The following is a 15619-nucleotide window of genomic DNA, read 5'->3' as shown; positions in this document are numbered from 1 at the left end:
GTCACTGGGATTTACAGTCATGCACCACAATGCCCAGCTAAAAAATACATCACCTTAAAAAAAGAACATATCTAGGATGCAAATGTTTTCTTTTCTTTTCCTTTTTTTTTTGAGGGGTGGGGGACTGTTTCAATGGAATATGAAGAAAAAAATCCCTAGATTAAACTTATATTTTATGAATCCACTCTTGTCTTTACCTGTTATACCAGTTAAAGAGCAGCCAATTGACCCCTTCCAACTGATATTCCCGTAACTGATTTCTGTTTTTATATTCATGTGACAGCTCCAATTTCTTCCAGGCATTTGCCTGTGGACGATTCTAAAACAGAAAATTTGAATAAATGGAATGGAGACACTAACAAAATTAGGCAAAACATAATACACAATTCTAGTACTTTAAGTCAACTAAAAAAATGCACTGGGCACTATTTTGGGAGGAGAGGGATACTGGGGATTGAACCTGGAATGCTTAACTACCGTGCTACATCATCCCCAGCTCTTTTTTATATTTTATTTAGAGATAAGTTCTCATTGAGTTGCTAAGTATTTCGCTAAATTGCTAAGACAGGCTTTGAACTTGCAATCCTCCTGCCTCAGCCTCATGTAATCCCACGCTACTGAGATTACATGTGTGCACCACAACACCCGGCCCACTGGTCACTTCATTATTTTGGAAATTGGGAAATAAAGGAAAAGAATAAAGTATTTGTCTTTTTTTTATATAATCTCTCTCTCAAGGTAACTAATAGTAGATGAAACAAACTTCTTTATACAATGATCCTAAATGGCTGATGACATCACAAAATGCAACCAGATGGAAGTAAACGCAACTGTCTATGAAGCAGATTCAATAGCCTCCCTTCTCTATATGATCAAGCAGCTAGAACAGTGATATCTAACACAAATGTCTACAATGTTAAAAAACATGGCTAGTGGCTGCCACAGTGGACAACACAGCTCTAAATCTAACTAACAATTCATGTGAGATATCAGGAACAGTTTGATTCAAAGCATGGGGTAGGGATCTATTAGGGACAGAAAACATGTTGAAAGATAAAAAGGCGAATAAAATCAGCGATCTTCAAACTATTAAAAGCCCTACAGAATAAATCACCTGGTTTCTTTAAGAAAAACTCATGAAGGAAGAAGTTCAGGAGGAACTATAATAGATTTGAGAAATATTAAATGACAGCAAAATATGAGTCTTTACTTTCTTTTCTCCCTCAAGGGCTGGGAAACGGTAGGGTCTCATGCTTACTTGGTTGCTCTACCACTGAACTACATTCCCAGTCCAACATACAAATCTTATTTAGAATTCAATTTAAAAGCTTTAACAAAAATGGAAAGATATATAATCTGAAATTAAGGAATAATTAAATTGGGGGTGTAATAGTGGCATTATTTATCTTTTGGAAATAAACACTAAAATAATTAAAAATGAATTGAAGGAATTTGCAATTTGATTTAAAGTAACAAGGGAAATGGGAGAATGAATGTGTAAGGAAATGCATGACCCAAGGCTTGCCATGTACTAACTAACAATTGTTAGTTGAGTGAAGGTAGGTACTATTTCTTCAAACTTTATATGTTTAAAAATTTACATAGAAAGCTCAAAAACCCAAAAATTTCCATAGGAAAACATTAAATCTTTATTGTATACAATGGACCTTTATAGATATAGTTACCTTCTAATTGCAAATGTACTTACCACCCTTTTGAGTTCTGGGTGCCTTGACTGGATCCGCTTAAATTCTCGAATCTTGCCTTCATCAACATCTTCTTTTAGCTCCCATGTACTATCCTCATAGGGCAAAGAGCACCATTTCACCAGGTAGTAAATTACAGGCTAGGAGAGAAGCCAAAGACTTAATAAACTTGATTTTGTATTTTCTGTTGTGGTTAAAGTATAAGAAATTGCCTATAAAATTATATCACAGTGTTGACACCTAAAAGGTGCTGAAAAATATCAGGCTAAACACAACAACCCTAAGGTTACTTGCTGATGTTACTAGTCATGCCTTTGATCATTCTTTCAGGTAACTTATCAAAATCTATTTTAGAAGTAAAATTTCTAGGAGCATTTTCTAGAATACCACGCACTAAAATATTATGCTTATCAGCCAAACAAAAGAGGGTAAAAAGGAATACTATTTTCCTATATTGTGTTGAAACTAAAAAGATACGGTTCAAGTTCATACTATTTTCCTGGCACCAAATTTGATAAAGTAGAACCTACACTACTTTTAGTATGAAGAACAAGATAAACCTGTAGGAGGCATACAACGGCTAATAGCACTTGGCTTTGAAACCCTAAATCTCTGGGTACCAATGCACTTCAAGAGCACTTTAGGGTGGTAAAGAGATTTACCTATGAACCCCAGGAAGCTTGGCATTATATAAGAGGCATCATTGAAGGAAGGTAACAGGAGAGAAGAGAAAGAGAAAATGCTGAAGCTCCAACTATGGCAATATTCCATTGGCATTCCACTGCTAGGAGCAAAATAGCTCCTATTTTCACTATTTAAAATGATCACTACTATTAAAAGTTCTTCCACTTTTTGGCCTATGTAAGCAAGAAGGATCAGATTAGGCCTAGCATAATCAACAGGAATCTCTAATTATCAATTCATAGAATACTCCTTAAAAGAACCAGCAATAACCAGGCATGGTGGCACATGCCTGTAATCCCAGCAACTCTAAGTAGAAGCCAGCCTGGGCAATTTAGCCAGACCCTCAGGCAACTCAGTGAGATTCTGTATCAAAATAAAAAATAAAAAGGACTGGGGGGGGGGGGCAGGAGGGCGGCTGGGGATATAGCTCAGTTGGTAGAGTGCCTTCCTTGCATGTACAAGGCCCTGGGCTCAATCTCCAGCACCACACACACACAAAAATAAATTAATTCAATTTTTAAAAAAATGACTAGGGGTGTAACTAAGGAGTAGAGTGCTCCAGGAATCAATCCTGATTAGGGGGGTGGGGAGAGGATGGCCAGCAATAGTGTGAAAATAACTCCACAAAGTCACAGATCAAAGAATCTCCTAGAATTAATCCTAGAATTAATCCAACTGCTCTTTCACCTTTTTCTTTACTGTAATGACTTGGGTCACTCTTTATGTAAAGCCATTTGCACAGGTCACATATTTATAGCATTATAACTTACGTTCCTAAGTACCACAATACTTATTTATTTCCACAATTAGTTAATGTAAAATGGATGACAAATTAAACTCACTTTGGAAAAGGGGAAAATGGATACACAGAATGTTATTTTCCAACATTGGGAGCATAAATTATATTATCAGGGTATCAAAACATTTTCATCTGTCATGCCAGTTGCAACATATTTCAAAGGGGCCAGACCAAAGGCTTTTGGAAGGGTAAGTATGCTGGTAGAGAGCGTAAGACTTTCAAAGCTGAGAAGGCTGAGATCCTGAAAATAATGAGAAGAATTTAAGAGTAGCTAACCTGCTGACTAGCCCATTCTCCAATCACCTCCCAGAAATGAACACACAATAACTCCCACCCCAAACCCAAAGATGAATATATGTTACCTGAAGCATACTTATTAGGATTTTAAAGACACTAAAATGTAACAGGCCCTGAACTTCTAAGATGATGGCTTGATTGACCCTGAAATCTTAGGACACAGGGTAACCTTTCCTATTTAATGGAAGGAAGAATTTGACTCAGAGGTTGTTTTAGAATAATGTATGGGAACAAGTTATTAATAATTCATGAGTCAGCTCTGCTCACTTCCCAACACAATATTATAAAAGGTTCTTTTTTTCTTCTAATGGTCCCTGTCACAAGTGGTAAAAAGTTTGCTCATAAAATATGGCCCTGCAAAGCTACACTATGGTTTAAAGTGAAAAGCAAGTAACAAAATGGTGATTTGTAGAGTAAATACAGGATTTTTTTTTAGTAAATTTAAAAGAAAGAACATTGAATTCATTGGTGGTTTAGATCCATATAACTCTATTTGGAAAACTAAATAGGTGGTTTGTGAATCTGAATCAGCATATGTTCCTTAATCTATGACAGTATTAGGGCAGTGATTTCCTAATCAAGGTGTGCATGAACCCTTTGAGAAGCAACTTAAAAATAAATATATTGGAGTCCCAACCTTGACTCAACTTAATCTGAACTTGTGGGAGTGGGATTCTAAAATCTGTTTTAAAATACAGGCACAAAGGCAGCATATCCATTTAAACAACTAATACAAACATTTAACAAATAGTGAGTTCAAGAAAAAATTAATTCTCAAGACATAATTAGGAGAAAGCTAGGAGCCTTTGCAAGTATTTTTATATTCCTAAATTTAAATTTGCAAAATATCCATTGGGACTCTACTGAGTGTCCAAGTCTTCCATATAAAATCTGAGGGAAAATGAGATAAAAATAAATGAATCTTCAGCACTTGTATCTTCCAGATATTTGACTTCGTGAGATTCTTTCCTTTTAGACAAGACTACTCCTTTACCTTCCCATTATATTTTAAAGGATCCCACAGAAAAATTCAGAAATATCTTTTCAGTCTAAGGGATTTTTCATCCATATCTGAAAGATAAAGGACTGACAATCATAACAGTAGACATCTACAAGAGGGCTTTCATGGTTCTCCATGCCCCAACTTACCTCGCCATTATCCTTGTCAATACTGTGAGATTCATCCAATATCCTATCCACTTCTACATAGTCTGGATTGAAGGGCTCTTCATCCTAGATGAGTTATGAAATGAAACTATAAGACTCAAGAAATCACTCTTCAATAAATCCACTTCCCTACAACATTAGTAGAAAATCCTACTTCAAAAATTTTTAATTCCATTGCAGTTCTCTTTTTTTCACAATAATAAATCCTACAATATATATCCTTACCTGGATCTGTATCTATCTTCTCACCTGTTACTAGAAAAAGTATTTCTTTTGCCCAACAGAGGCTACTCTCTCCATATATGCACTGGACTTCATTCCTTCTTAGGAACCTTTCTCTATCAAATCCTCCCATAAACATAAAAATGTGCTCTACTATTTCACATCTTCAACTCTTTTTCTGCTCTGCTTCATTTTATACTCAAATATTCCCAAGTTTTAAATACAGCCAATCTCCATTCCTTTATTTCCTTTGCTTGTCTACCCATTCCACTCTTCCTTCCATTTGCATTACACAATTAAAAGTCAAAACCATGAATAACCTCCAAATTGTCAAATATAATGGGCATACTTCTTTACTTTTCTTATTCCAGTGCTTAAATAGTAATAACCCTGGCTCTGGGAAATTAAAAGTTTATCAATCACACTTTCTTTGATACCAGAATAGAAATCAGAAATTTGAAAAATAAACTTTCTCTAAATGATATAGATGCTTATATCTAAAGAGATCATCAATAGCTACAGATTGATATTAAAGGGAAAGTAGACCAGAGATTACTTTATCATCCCTTTTGAAAATACTTCCTATGTATCAAGTAAATCAATCTCACAATACTGTACCCAAGGACCATTTTAAACCTAAGAACACAAAGCATGGGGTAATTAAGTAAGGAAAATAAATGACCAAAATCAAAACTTTATATTGATATATACAAATCAAGTCTAAACTATTTGATGGATTAGCCAAGATTGACAACCTTAGTAATTTGTGCTTCTATAAAAGAAATGATAGGTAATATCTATTCCTAATTACCTCATGGAAGAAGTGTCTCATTTGAGCCATTTTGGTTTTGAAGCGCTTTAGTTTTTGATGGATCCTCTTATCCTTTTCTAGTTGGGAGATAGTAGCCCATTCACAGTGTAGATAGGAGCTATAGAAAATGGAAATATCGAGTCATGGCTCAAGAAAGGGAAAATGGCAGTCTAGTCTTTGAGGTTTTGGGATTAACCAACACTAGACTTGAAAAATTTATGCTTAAACTGGTGGTAGCTTAAGTCAGTGCTTCTGAAACTTTAATTTGCAAACAAGCCATTGGGTCTAAGTTATGCTTGAACATCCACACTTCCCAAAAGCCTCCAAAATAATGCTAACTCTGTTAGAACAGGGAACACACTTTGCAGAACAAGTGTTAGGATTTAGGCTAACGTAGAGAGCATTACAAAGTATTTACTCGAAACTACTCTTTCCTCACCTTCCTGCAAAGAAACCATAACAGTCATTTAAATTCCTGAATTTCTTTTCTCAATATTCATTTTCCCATTAAAAATGGCAATTTGGGCTAAGAGATTTTTTACAAAGAGACATGTTCCCAACCCTGAAAATCTATACAAGAGACCTTTCCAGGACCCTGTGGAGTTTGAACTGACAAGATTTTTGTAAATATAACATACTAGTTCTTATACTTGACAAAGAATTCTTCTGCTTCCGTATATTGTCCAGAGGGAAGCTGAGAAGAAAAAAAGAAATTATGATTACTAATTCCTTGTTTGTCAAAGAAATAACCTTTAACTTTACCCACACATGACAAAACTTTATCCTAATGTTTCCTAAATATATTATTGACCTGGGGATTCAGGAACTATTCTAGTACTTCAAATAGAAGTTTGATAGCTAGAAAAAATAAGTGTTTACCCATTATAAAAGAATTAGTGATAGAAATTAAGTCTTATAGTTAACTTTCCCCCATCATATCTCTCATAACCAGACTCTAGCAATATATTCTGTCATCCAAAAATGCTCATTAAATAAAACCTGCAAGTGAAGCAACATGGGCTGACATTAAAGATAACAGCCTTACCTCCTTCTTTACAACACGCATAGAAAGCACTTTGTCTACAATAGCTGCGTCTTCTTCACTGGGATTCTCCTGTAGCAAAAGATGTAACCAGTCAATGAATGACTAAAAGAGGAGGACAAACCCTTCCAATAGCTTACATTTTCAGCTTACCACAAAGAACTGCATGGAAGGCAAAGTCTCCCCATCTGGTTCTTGCACAGGTTCAGGGAGGATGGGTTCAGGTTTTATTGGACCAGTTACATCCACCTCTTCTTCTTCTTCATCATCTGTGATCTTTATGTCAAGGTCTTCTGTATATTTTTTTCGCTTCACTTGACGGTTTGAGCGTCTCTTCTGTAAAGGAAAAGAATAGTTAAAATAACTGCTTAGAACTACAAAAAGAGAACTTTCAAAAGCATTTGTCTTCACTTATTTCCTTAGCTTTTACTCCAAATCTCCCATGAAAAACCAAACCAAAAGAAAACAATTTGCTGAACTGCTTTATCAAAGGCCAGGAACCCAGAGAGAAATCTATGCCCTATTTATAAGAAGCTTTAGAAAATTAAAACACGACTTTTATTTTGTACTGGGAATTAAACCCACGAGCACTTAACCACTGAGCCACATCCCCAGCCCTTTTTTGTTTTTCTAATTACTTTTTAAAGCTTTATCTATTTTTAAATGTTTAGATGTAGATGGATACAATACCTTTATTTTATTTATTTATATGAGGATTAACCCAATGACTCACATGCTAGCAAGTGCTCTACCACTGAGCTACAACCCCAGTGCCCCCTTTTTTGATACAGGGTCTCCCTAAATTGCTGAGGCTGGTCTTAAATCTGCAATTCTACATGAGAATGTGAAGTTATATACTACATATGCATAATACGTCAAAATACATTTTACTGTCATATATAACTAAAAATAATGAGAAAATTAAATAGGCTGGGTGTGGTGGAGCACACCTCAGCCACTCAGGAGGCTGAGGCAAGAGGATCACTAGTTCAAGCCAGCCTCAGCAAAAGCACTAAGCAACATAATGAGACCCTGTCTCTAAATAAAATACAAAATAGGTCTGGGGATGCGGCTCAGTGGTCGAGTGCCCCTGAATTCAATCTCCGGTACCCCCCAAAATAAATAAATAAATAAATAAAAATTAAAAAGGAGTAAATCCTTCCGAAATTCATGGATTTGACCCCCCCAAAAAAGTTGAGAACATTTTTAATTAGCTAAACAGACTCTAAAATACAAACACATGTAAACATCTAAGAATAATAAGAAATAAAGTATAATGGACCTTACCAGAAATAGAAGACATTATAAAGCTATACTAAATAACAAAGCTTGATATATTCTCAAGAAGAGATCAAAAGGTCAAAGAAATAGTGCCTAACTATAGACTAAAACACTTATGTGGCTTTAGAAAAATCACAAAAATGCTACTTCTAATCAGTGAAGATATAGATTACTCTGTAATTGGGATTGGAAATGAATAGCTAGCCATGTACAGAATGAAAGAAAATTCTCAAAGGATCAAAGAAAAGTGTAAAAATAGTACATGCAATTTCTAAGAAGAAAATATGGGACAATTTTTTATAATCCTGGATTAAGAAGGGTCTTTGTAATGTGGTGATCAATTTGACAATATGAAGAAATTTAACATTACCTGCATAACACAATCCATTATGAGCAAAATGAAGAGAAATAATAACCTGAGAAAAAGATACCATCTGATACATTTACTAAACATAAAAGTTCTCTTGAATAACAAAGAAAAAGGCTAATAATAACAGAATAGAAAGGGCAACCAGCATGAAAAGACAATTTCTAGAAAAAAATACAATTCATTTTTAAACATTAAAAAATGGTTACCCTTACTCAAAATACTAAACAGATTCTTCTTTTTTAACCTGATAGACTGGCAAAAATTGGAATGTTTTGATCAAAACATTTGCAACAGGGGCTGCAGATGTAGGTAGAGAGCTTGCCTTAGTATGTATGAGACCTTGGGTTCCACCCCTGCTCCCCAAAAAAAGAAACAAAAAACAAACCCACATTTGAAACAGGAACTCAAATCCCATTGATGGGTATGCAAATAGTCATGATCTCAATGGAGGAAAATTTGACAATACTCTTTGACAAAGCAATTTCACTTCAAAGATACTATTCTACAGATAAATTGTGTGTGTACGCAAAATCTCTGTAGCACTGATTGTGGTAGAACACCAGGAAAAAACCTAAGTGACCATAAAAAAAGCTTTGGTTAAATTACAAATTATGTTACAGGATAAAAATGGGTTACTAGAGAAAGGATTACTCTAAAAAGAATGGAACTGCCAATACAAAACGGTGAAGATGTTTAACATCTGAAATTCATTACTGCCGCAAATGTAAAATAACACTTTGGAAAACTGACATATAGGAGACCCTAATTGGAAACAACCAAATGTTCATTAACAGGAGAATGGATATACAAATTATGGTAAATTCATAAAATTAAATATTATTCAAAAAAACAAACAACTACTGATACAGTCTAAGTCAATATGGATCAATCCCAAAAAACATTAAAATGAAAGAAGTGAGTCCTAAGAATATAGATTGTATGATTTCATTTACGCAAAAAGTTAAAGAACGTGTAAAGTTAATTTGTGGTGTCAGAAATCAGAATAGTATAAGAAAGAAAAAGAAAAAGGAAAGAAAGAAGAAAGAACCTCAAATATAAAGCAGAAAATCAAAACAGGTTGCCTAGGGAAGGAGGGGATAGACGAGCTGGAAGACAGTAAAAGGGAACATTCTGGAAATCTTTATCGTGATTCAGATGTTTACTTAGCGTGATTCGGATGTTTACTTAGGTGTATACATTTGTCAAAACTCACTAAATTAGACAAGTAAAGACCTGTGTATATTTCACTATAGGTATGATATGGTTTGAGTGTCCCACAGAATTCACGTGTTGAAGGCTGGGATTGGAGCTCAGTGGTAGAGCGCTTGCCTAGCATGTGCAAGGCAATGGGTTCAATTTTCAACACTGCATATAAATAAATTAAATAAAGGTCCATCAACAACTAAAAAAAAAAATTGAAATCCCCATTTCTCAAGAGGCTGAGGCAGGAGGATTGCCAAATTTAGAGCCAATCTGGGTAATTTAATGATATCATGTCTCAAAATTTAAAAAAAGAGTTGGGGCTGGGGACATAGCTCAGTGGTAGAACACTTGCCTAGCATGTATGAGGCCCTTGGTTCTATCTCTTGCATTCCATTAAAAAAACTAATAAATAAGGTGATGCAGGAGCAGTTAAGGATGTGGATCAATGGAATATCATTTGCCTAGCAAGCGTTCATTCCCATCATCTAGGCCCTGAGCTCAATCCCCTATGAAGCCAAAAAAAAAAAAAAAAAAAAGAAGAAGAGAAATTAACCTTAATCCAACCATGGTTTTATAGGTACAGTCATTTAGGAGGGGATTAGAATTCAATAAAGTCATCAGGATGGAGCCGCCATAGTTGAATACTGGCAGTTTTATAAGAGAGGGAGAGAGACTACAGGTGCAGCTTGGTGACAGACTGCTTACCTAGCATGTGTGGTGTCCTGGGTTCAATTCACAGCACTGCCGGAAAAAAAAGGAAAAAAGAAAGAAAAAAAGAGACCAGAGGAGAGAGACACATATGAGCTGGCTGCCCCTTGCTATATGATACCCTGTAATGCCTAGAAACTCTGCCAGCAAAAATGTCATCTTCTCCACTTTGGACCTCCAGAACCATGAAAAAAAAACAAACCTCATTTTGCTAAAATTAGTATGTAGCCTTGGACTATTAGCAATAGCAAATTGACTAATACAATGTACATTCTACCTCGTTAAAAAAAAAGTCTGGTAGAACAAATAATCTATTGATAATTACTTTTAGAGAAGAGGATTAGAATATTTTAATCTATATACTTCTACATTATTTTTATTATGTTTATCAAGTATTTAAAAAATTTTTTTTTAAACTTAAGGGATAATTTGAAAAGTTACTTGGATTTGCTTAAAAAAAAATCCAGAAGGGGACAGAACTAAGAATGGCCATCTATTGGTAGTATCAAAGTGGAAGAATGCAAACATGACTTTAAATAATCCCAACTTCTGTGTATATTTGAAATTTTTCATAATAAAAAGGAGGGTGGGGTGGGGTTGTAGCTCAGTGGTAGAGTGCTTGCCTTGCAAGCATGAGGTACTGGGTTCAACCTTAGCACCACAGAAAAAATAAAATAAATAAATATATTGTGTCCATCTACAACTTAAAAAAAAAAAAGGAGAATGGAGGAAAGTGGGCTAGATCTATTTTTTTAGATAAAGAACAACTTCCAAATGTATCCTTGGGTTAAAAAAAAAAAAAGCAGTACAGAAGAGTACAAAATACTAGTATTTAGTGGAAGCAGAGTGCTCATGAAGTAAATATTTCTGAAAGGATACAAACACAAAAAAATGGTAACAGGGGCTACCTCTCTCTGGGGAGAAACTGGGAGACTGCAAGCTGATGTTTAGAAGAGAAGACGTTTGTGATATCTCCATTTTTGTACTGTTGTAGATTTTTTTAATATACATTTTTAAAAAATATTTATTTTAGTTGTAGGCGTACACAATGACCTTTATGTTATTTTTATGTGGTGCCGAGGATGGAACCCAGAGCCTCACATGTGCTAGGTGAGTGCTTTATCGCTGAGCCACAGTCCCAGCCCAATATACGTTATTTTTTAAACTAAAAAATAAATGATGGGGCTGGGTTGTGGCTCAGTGGTAGAGTACTCACCTAGCATGTGTAAGGACCTGGGTTCGATCCTCAGCACCACATATAAATAAATAAAGATACTGTGTCCAACTAAAAAACAAACATTTATAAATAAATAAATAAATAGATAGATAAATAAATGGCGAATGTTCAGAGTTGAGAATTTTTTCAGAGTCCTAAAGGATAAAAAAATCAAATTATAATAATTATGACCCACTTAACCTTAAACTTGTCAAAGATAAAGATTCTTATCAAATTCTTATATATGTTTCCAGGAAAAAATTGGTGCATGTACATATATATACACACACATACTTTAAAAGCTATAAATATTATATACCTTGCTTTTTTCATTTAATATTCCACATTAGCATACCCAACTACTTCACTTTTTTTTAAAAAGAGCATAGCATGGATTTTTACGATGTTTTTATATTTCTGCACAAATGGACATTTAATTTTTTTGGACATTTTTGCTTTTGCAAATATTGTTACTCTCTCTCTATATATCACTGCATGCTATTGAGAATATCTCCAGAAGGTAATTTCCTAAGTCAGAAGCACTGAGTCAAAGTGTATTAACATTTTAAATTCTGCTATGTATTGAAAAACAGACTTGCTAAAAATAAAGACTCAATTAACACTTCCATTGATTGTGTGTAAAGTGTCTTTTTCTTAACTTGGTTGTCGACACTGGCATTATCGCTGGTCACAAGCTGAACTGTTCTCTTCTTGCTTCCCAAATTTATATGCAGAAACCCTAAGCCCAGTATCTCAGAATGGGATGTATCTGAAGATAAAGCCTTTAAAGTAAGTTAAAATGAGGCCACTGAGAGCTGGGGATGTGGCTCAAGTGGTAGCACGCTTGCCTGGCTTGCGTGCGGCCCGGGTTTGATCCTCAGCACCACATACAAACAAAGATGTTGTGTCCGCCAATAACTTAAAAATAAATATTAAAAAATTCTCTCTCTCTCAAAAAAAAAAAAAAATGAGGCCACTGAGGGGGCCTCTAACTCAATGTAACTGATGTTCTTTTTGTTTAAAATATGGGGTCTTGCTATGTTGCCCAGGCTGGCTCCAATCTCCTGGGTTCAAGTGTTCTCCTGCCTCAGCCTCTCAAGTAAATGGGACTAAAGTCATGTGCCATCATACCTGGCTTATTATTCCTGGAAACAGGGGCCAGGGGCAGTGGCACATACCTGTAGTTCCAGTGGCTTTACAGTCTGAGGCAGGTGATCACAAGTTCAAAGCCAGCCTCAGCAATTTAGTAAGGCCCAAAGCTGCTTAATGAGATGTGTTTCAAATTAAAAATTAAGAAGGGTTAGGGATGTGGCTCAGTGGTTAAGTGCCCCTGGGTTCAATTTCTAGTACCAAAAAAAAAAAGAAAGAAAGAAGAAGGTAAGGGAAACAGACACCAGAGCTGTGTGCCAACTGAGGAAAGACCATGCAAAGACACAGCAAGAAGGTGGCCATCTGCAATTCAAAGAGGTCTTGAGGAGAAACCAAGCCTGAGGATGACCCTTGCTAATCTTCAAATTTTTGAGAATATAAACATCTGTAGTTTAAATAACCTAGTCTATGGTGGCCTTCAGCAAACTAATAAACCACTTTTTAAATTTAACAAATCTTTTTACTCTTTGTGGTATTAAAAATTTGCCTTTAGTTTAGCACTGTTCTATGTACTTTTTACATTTAACTGTCATCATCACCTACACAGTAGAGTAATAATGTGTTTTACTAGTAAGGAAACCAAGGCACCAAGAGGTTAAGTTAACTTGCTGAAAATGTCAATGCTAGTTATTTACTAGCGCAGGATGAGTACCAAGAAATCTGGCTCCAAAGTGTATTCTTTTAACCATTACACTGTTCATGGAATTTTTTTGTTGTATCATACATAATTTTTATACATCAAGTGTACTAATCTTCTATTTTATTTATTTACTTACTTTTTGATACTAGGGATTGAGTCCAGGGATACTTTACACTGAGCTATACTGCTGGTCCTTTTTATTTGAGAGAAGGTCTTGCTAAATTGCTCAGGATAGTTCCAACTTGAGTTCATCCTTCCTCAGCCTCTTAAGTAACTGAGATTACAGTATGTACCATTGTATCTGGCTGTGACTTCTAAATTTTAATATCTTTCTTACAATATTCTACTCCACTTGGTCATTATAAAAAAATTTATCCATATTTTATAGAAAGTTTGACTTCAGTTTTTCAACTTAGACCTTTAATTAAACCAGAATTTCGTTTCGTCTAATAAGCAGAGGAAAAAAAAATCCAGTTCCCATCCCAACTGGGTAGTCAGCTGTCCTAACATAATTTATGGTATAATCTTTTTTTACACTGAATGAAAATGGCATTTTAGTCATCTATACTAAAAACTCCCATTGCTAACTGGGTCTCTATCTAGAATTTATTGTATTTTTTTTTAATCCATTATTTGTTTTCCAATTTCAAAGTCTTAGTAATCACTCTTTCATAGTATATTATGATGTCTAGGGTTTTGTGCCTTATTTCCTTTTTAAAAATGTCTTGGCTATTCTCTTATATTTATTTCGCCCAGAAAAATCCAAGTATCAGTTTGTCACTGTGTTGAATGTCTAAAGAAATGAAGGCTGGGAATAGAAATCAATAGCAGAGGCCTACCTTGCATGTGTGAAACCCAGGGTTTAATTCCTAGCATTGCCAAAACATAAGCAAGGGAGGCATTTATAAACATTAATAGTACGAGAGACATTCAAAGCTCATTTAGTCCAAACCTTCATTTACTGATGAATTCAAACAACTTAGGTTAAGTAAACTGGCAAGGCTCACAAAACTACTCTGAAATACCATGGGGTTCCCTGAATCTTTTTTTTTTTTTTTTTTTTTTTTAGAGGGGGCGGTGGGTATTGGGAATTAACCCAGGGGTACTTTACCACTGAGTCACATCCCCAGCCCTTTTTATTTTTAATTTTGACACAGGGTCTCACTAAGTTGCTGAGGCTGGTCTCAAAACTTTTAATCCTCTTCCTCAGCCTCCTGAGTTGCTAGGAATACAGGCTTGTGTCACTGCACCCGGATAGTCCCCTAAATCTTAATACCAGGTACTTTCTACAGTCAGAAACTGGAGACAAGATGGTACAATAGGCAACAAATCAGATGAAGAACTACAGGACTAAAGTTTTTCTGGTCTGGCTTCTTCCAATGTCTCTCATATTCAAAAGGCAGGAAAAAACAAAGACAAAAGGGATAGCTGGACAGTTCTAAGAAAAAGCAAGTACTGACATAGCCATCGCCACATTCATGCAGCAAAATTTCCTAGGATTTGCTCAGTTTTTAAAACACTGCAATTTGGAAAACAGAAACAAAAACAAAAAAAACACTGCAATTTGGAAAAATGAGTATTGCTCTTATAGTAATATGCTTTTTGCCTAAAACCTCAAAGCTTCAGAAGATAATGACCAGATCTCTTCACCTATTAGGTCTACTTCTCGGGCCCTAGGTTGTTAGCCAAAATTAAACATGATTTTTCTAAGGTTGAATATTCCTTATCCAAAATGCTTAGGACCAGAAGAAGTGTTTCAAATAGTTTTGCAAATAGTTTCAACAGTTTTTTGGCATTAAAATACTTACATATAAAAATGATATATATATAGGGGATAGAACCCAAGATTTAACATGATATTCATTTACATTTATATCTACCTCATACACTTAGCCTGGAAGTAATTTTATACAATATATTTTTATGAGGCAAGTCTGGGTTTTTGTTTTGTTTTGTTTGTTTTTTACTCGTGGCATCATGTTGGCACTCAAAAAGTTTTGAACTTGGGGTATTCTGGATTTCAGACTTTTGAATCAGGGATGCTTAACCTGTACTAAGTTCTTTAGGGATCTTTTTACCTGAATGCTGCTTTCTTCATCTTCCCGGGGTGACTGTGCAGGCATGACTTCCACATCTGAATTATCAGATGAGGTATTACGTTTTCTCTTCTTACCCACTACAGGAGTGATGGTGCTAAAAAGGAAAAAACAATCTCATTTTCAGTGTGGGCAAGAAAAATTTAGGGTAAGAAGACAAAATCAATCCAAAGCATTACATACTAAGTTCCAGACAGAATAAGTGTTTGGATCATCAATCCATGGAAC

General features: G+C 35.2%; 1 protein-coding gene across 7 annotated transcripts in view; it reads right to left on the bottom strand.

Moving 5' to 3' along the window:
• The window catches only part of Chd8 (chromodomain helicase DNA binding protein 8), a 61864-nt gene that overhangs the window by 20641 nt on the left and 25604 nt on the right, over positions 1–15619 (bottom strand). For all 7 annotated transcript variants that reach the window (XM_078050361.1, XM_021720901.3, XM_013365772.4 and 4 more), the window contains exons 5-12: positions 15374–15488; positions 6882–7064; positions 6732–6800; positions 6325–6380; positions 5687–5804; positions 4636–4719; positions 1709–1846; positions 198–319 (exon numbers count right to left, since the gene is read on the bottom strand). In XM_078050361.1, the coding sequence (XP_077906487.1) occupies positions 198–319; positions 1709–1846; positions 4636–4719; positions 5687–5804; positions 6325–6380; positions 6732–6800; positions 6882–7064; positions 15374–15488 (885 nt within the window). The remainder of the gene's footprint in view (positions 1–197; positions 320–1708; positions 1847–4635; positions 4720–5686; positions 5805–6324; positions 6381–6731; positions 6801–6881; positions 7065–15373; positions 15489–15619) is intronic.

The sequence above is a fragment of the Ictidomys tridecemlineatus genome, chromosome 5, assembly GCF_052094955.1.
Source record: "Ictidomys tridecemlineatus isolate mIctTri1 chromosome 5, mIctTri1.hap1, whole genome shotgun sequence".
Taxonomy (NCBI): domain Eukaryota; kingdom Metazoa; phylum Chordata; class Mammalia; order Rodentia; family Sciuridae; genus Ictidomys; species Ictidomys tridecemlineatus.
This window is presented reverse-complemented; position numbering and strand designations above follow the sequence as displayed.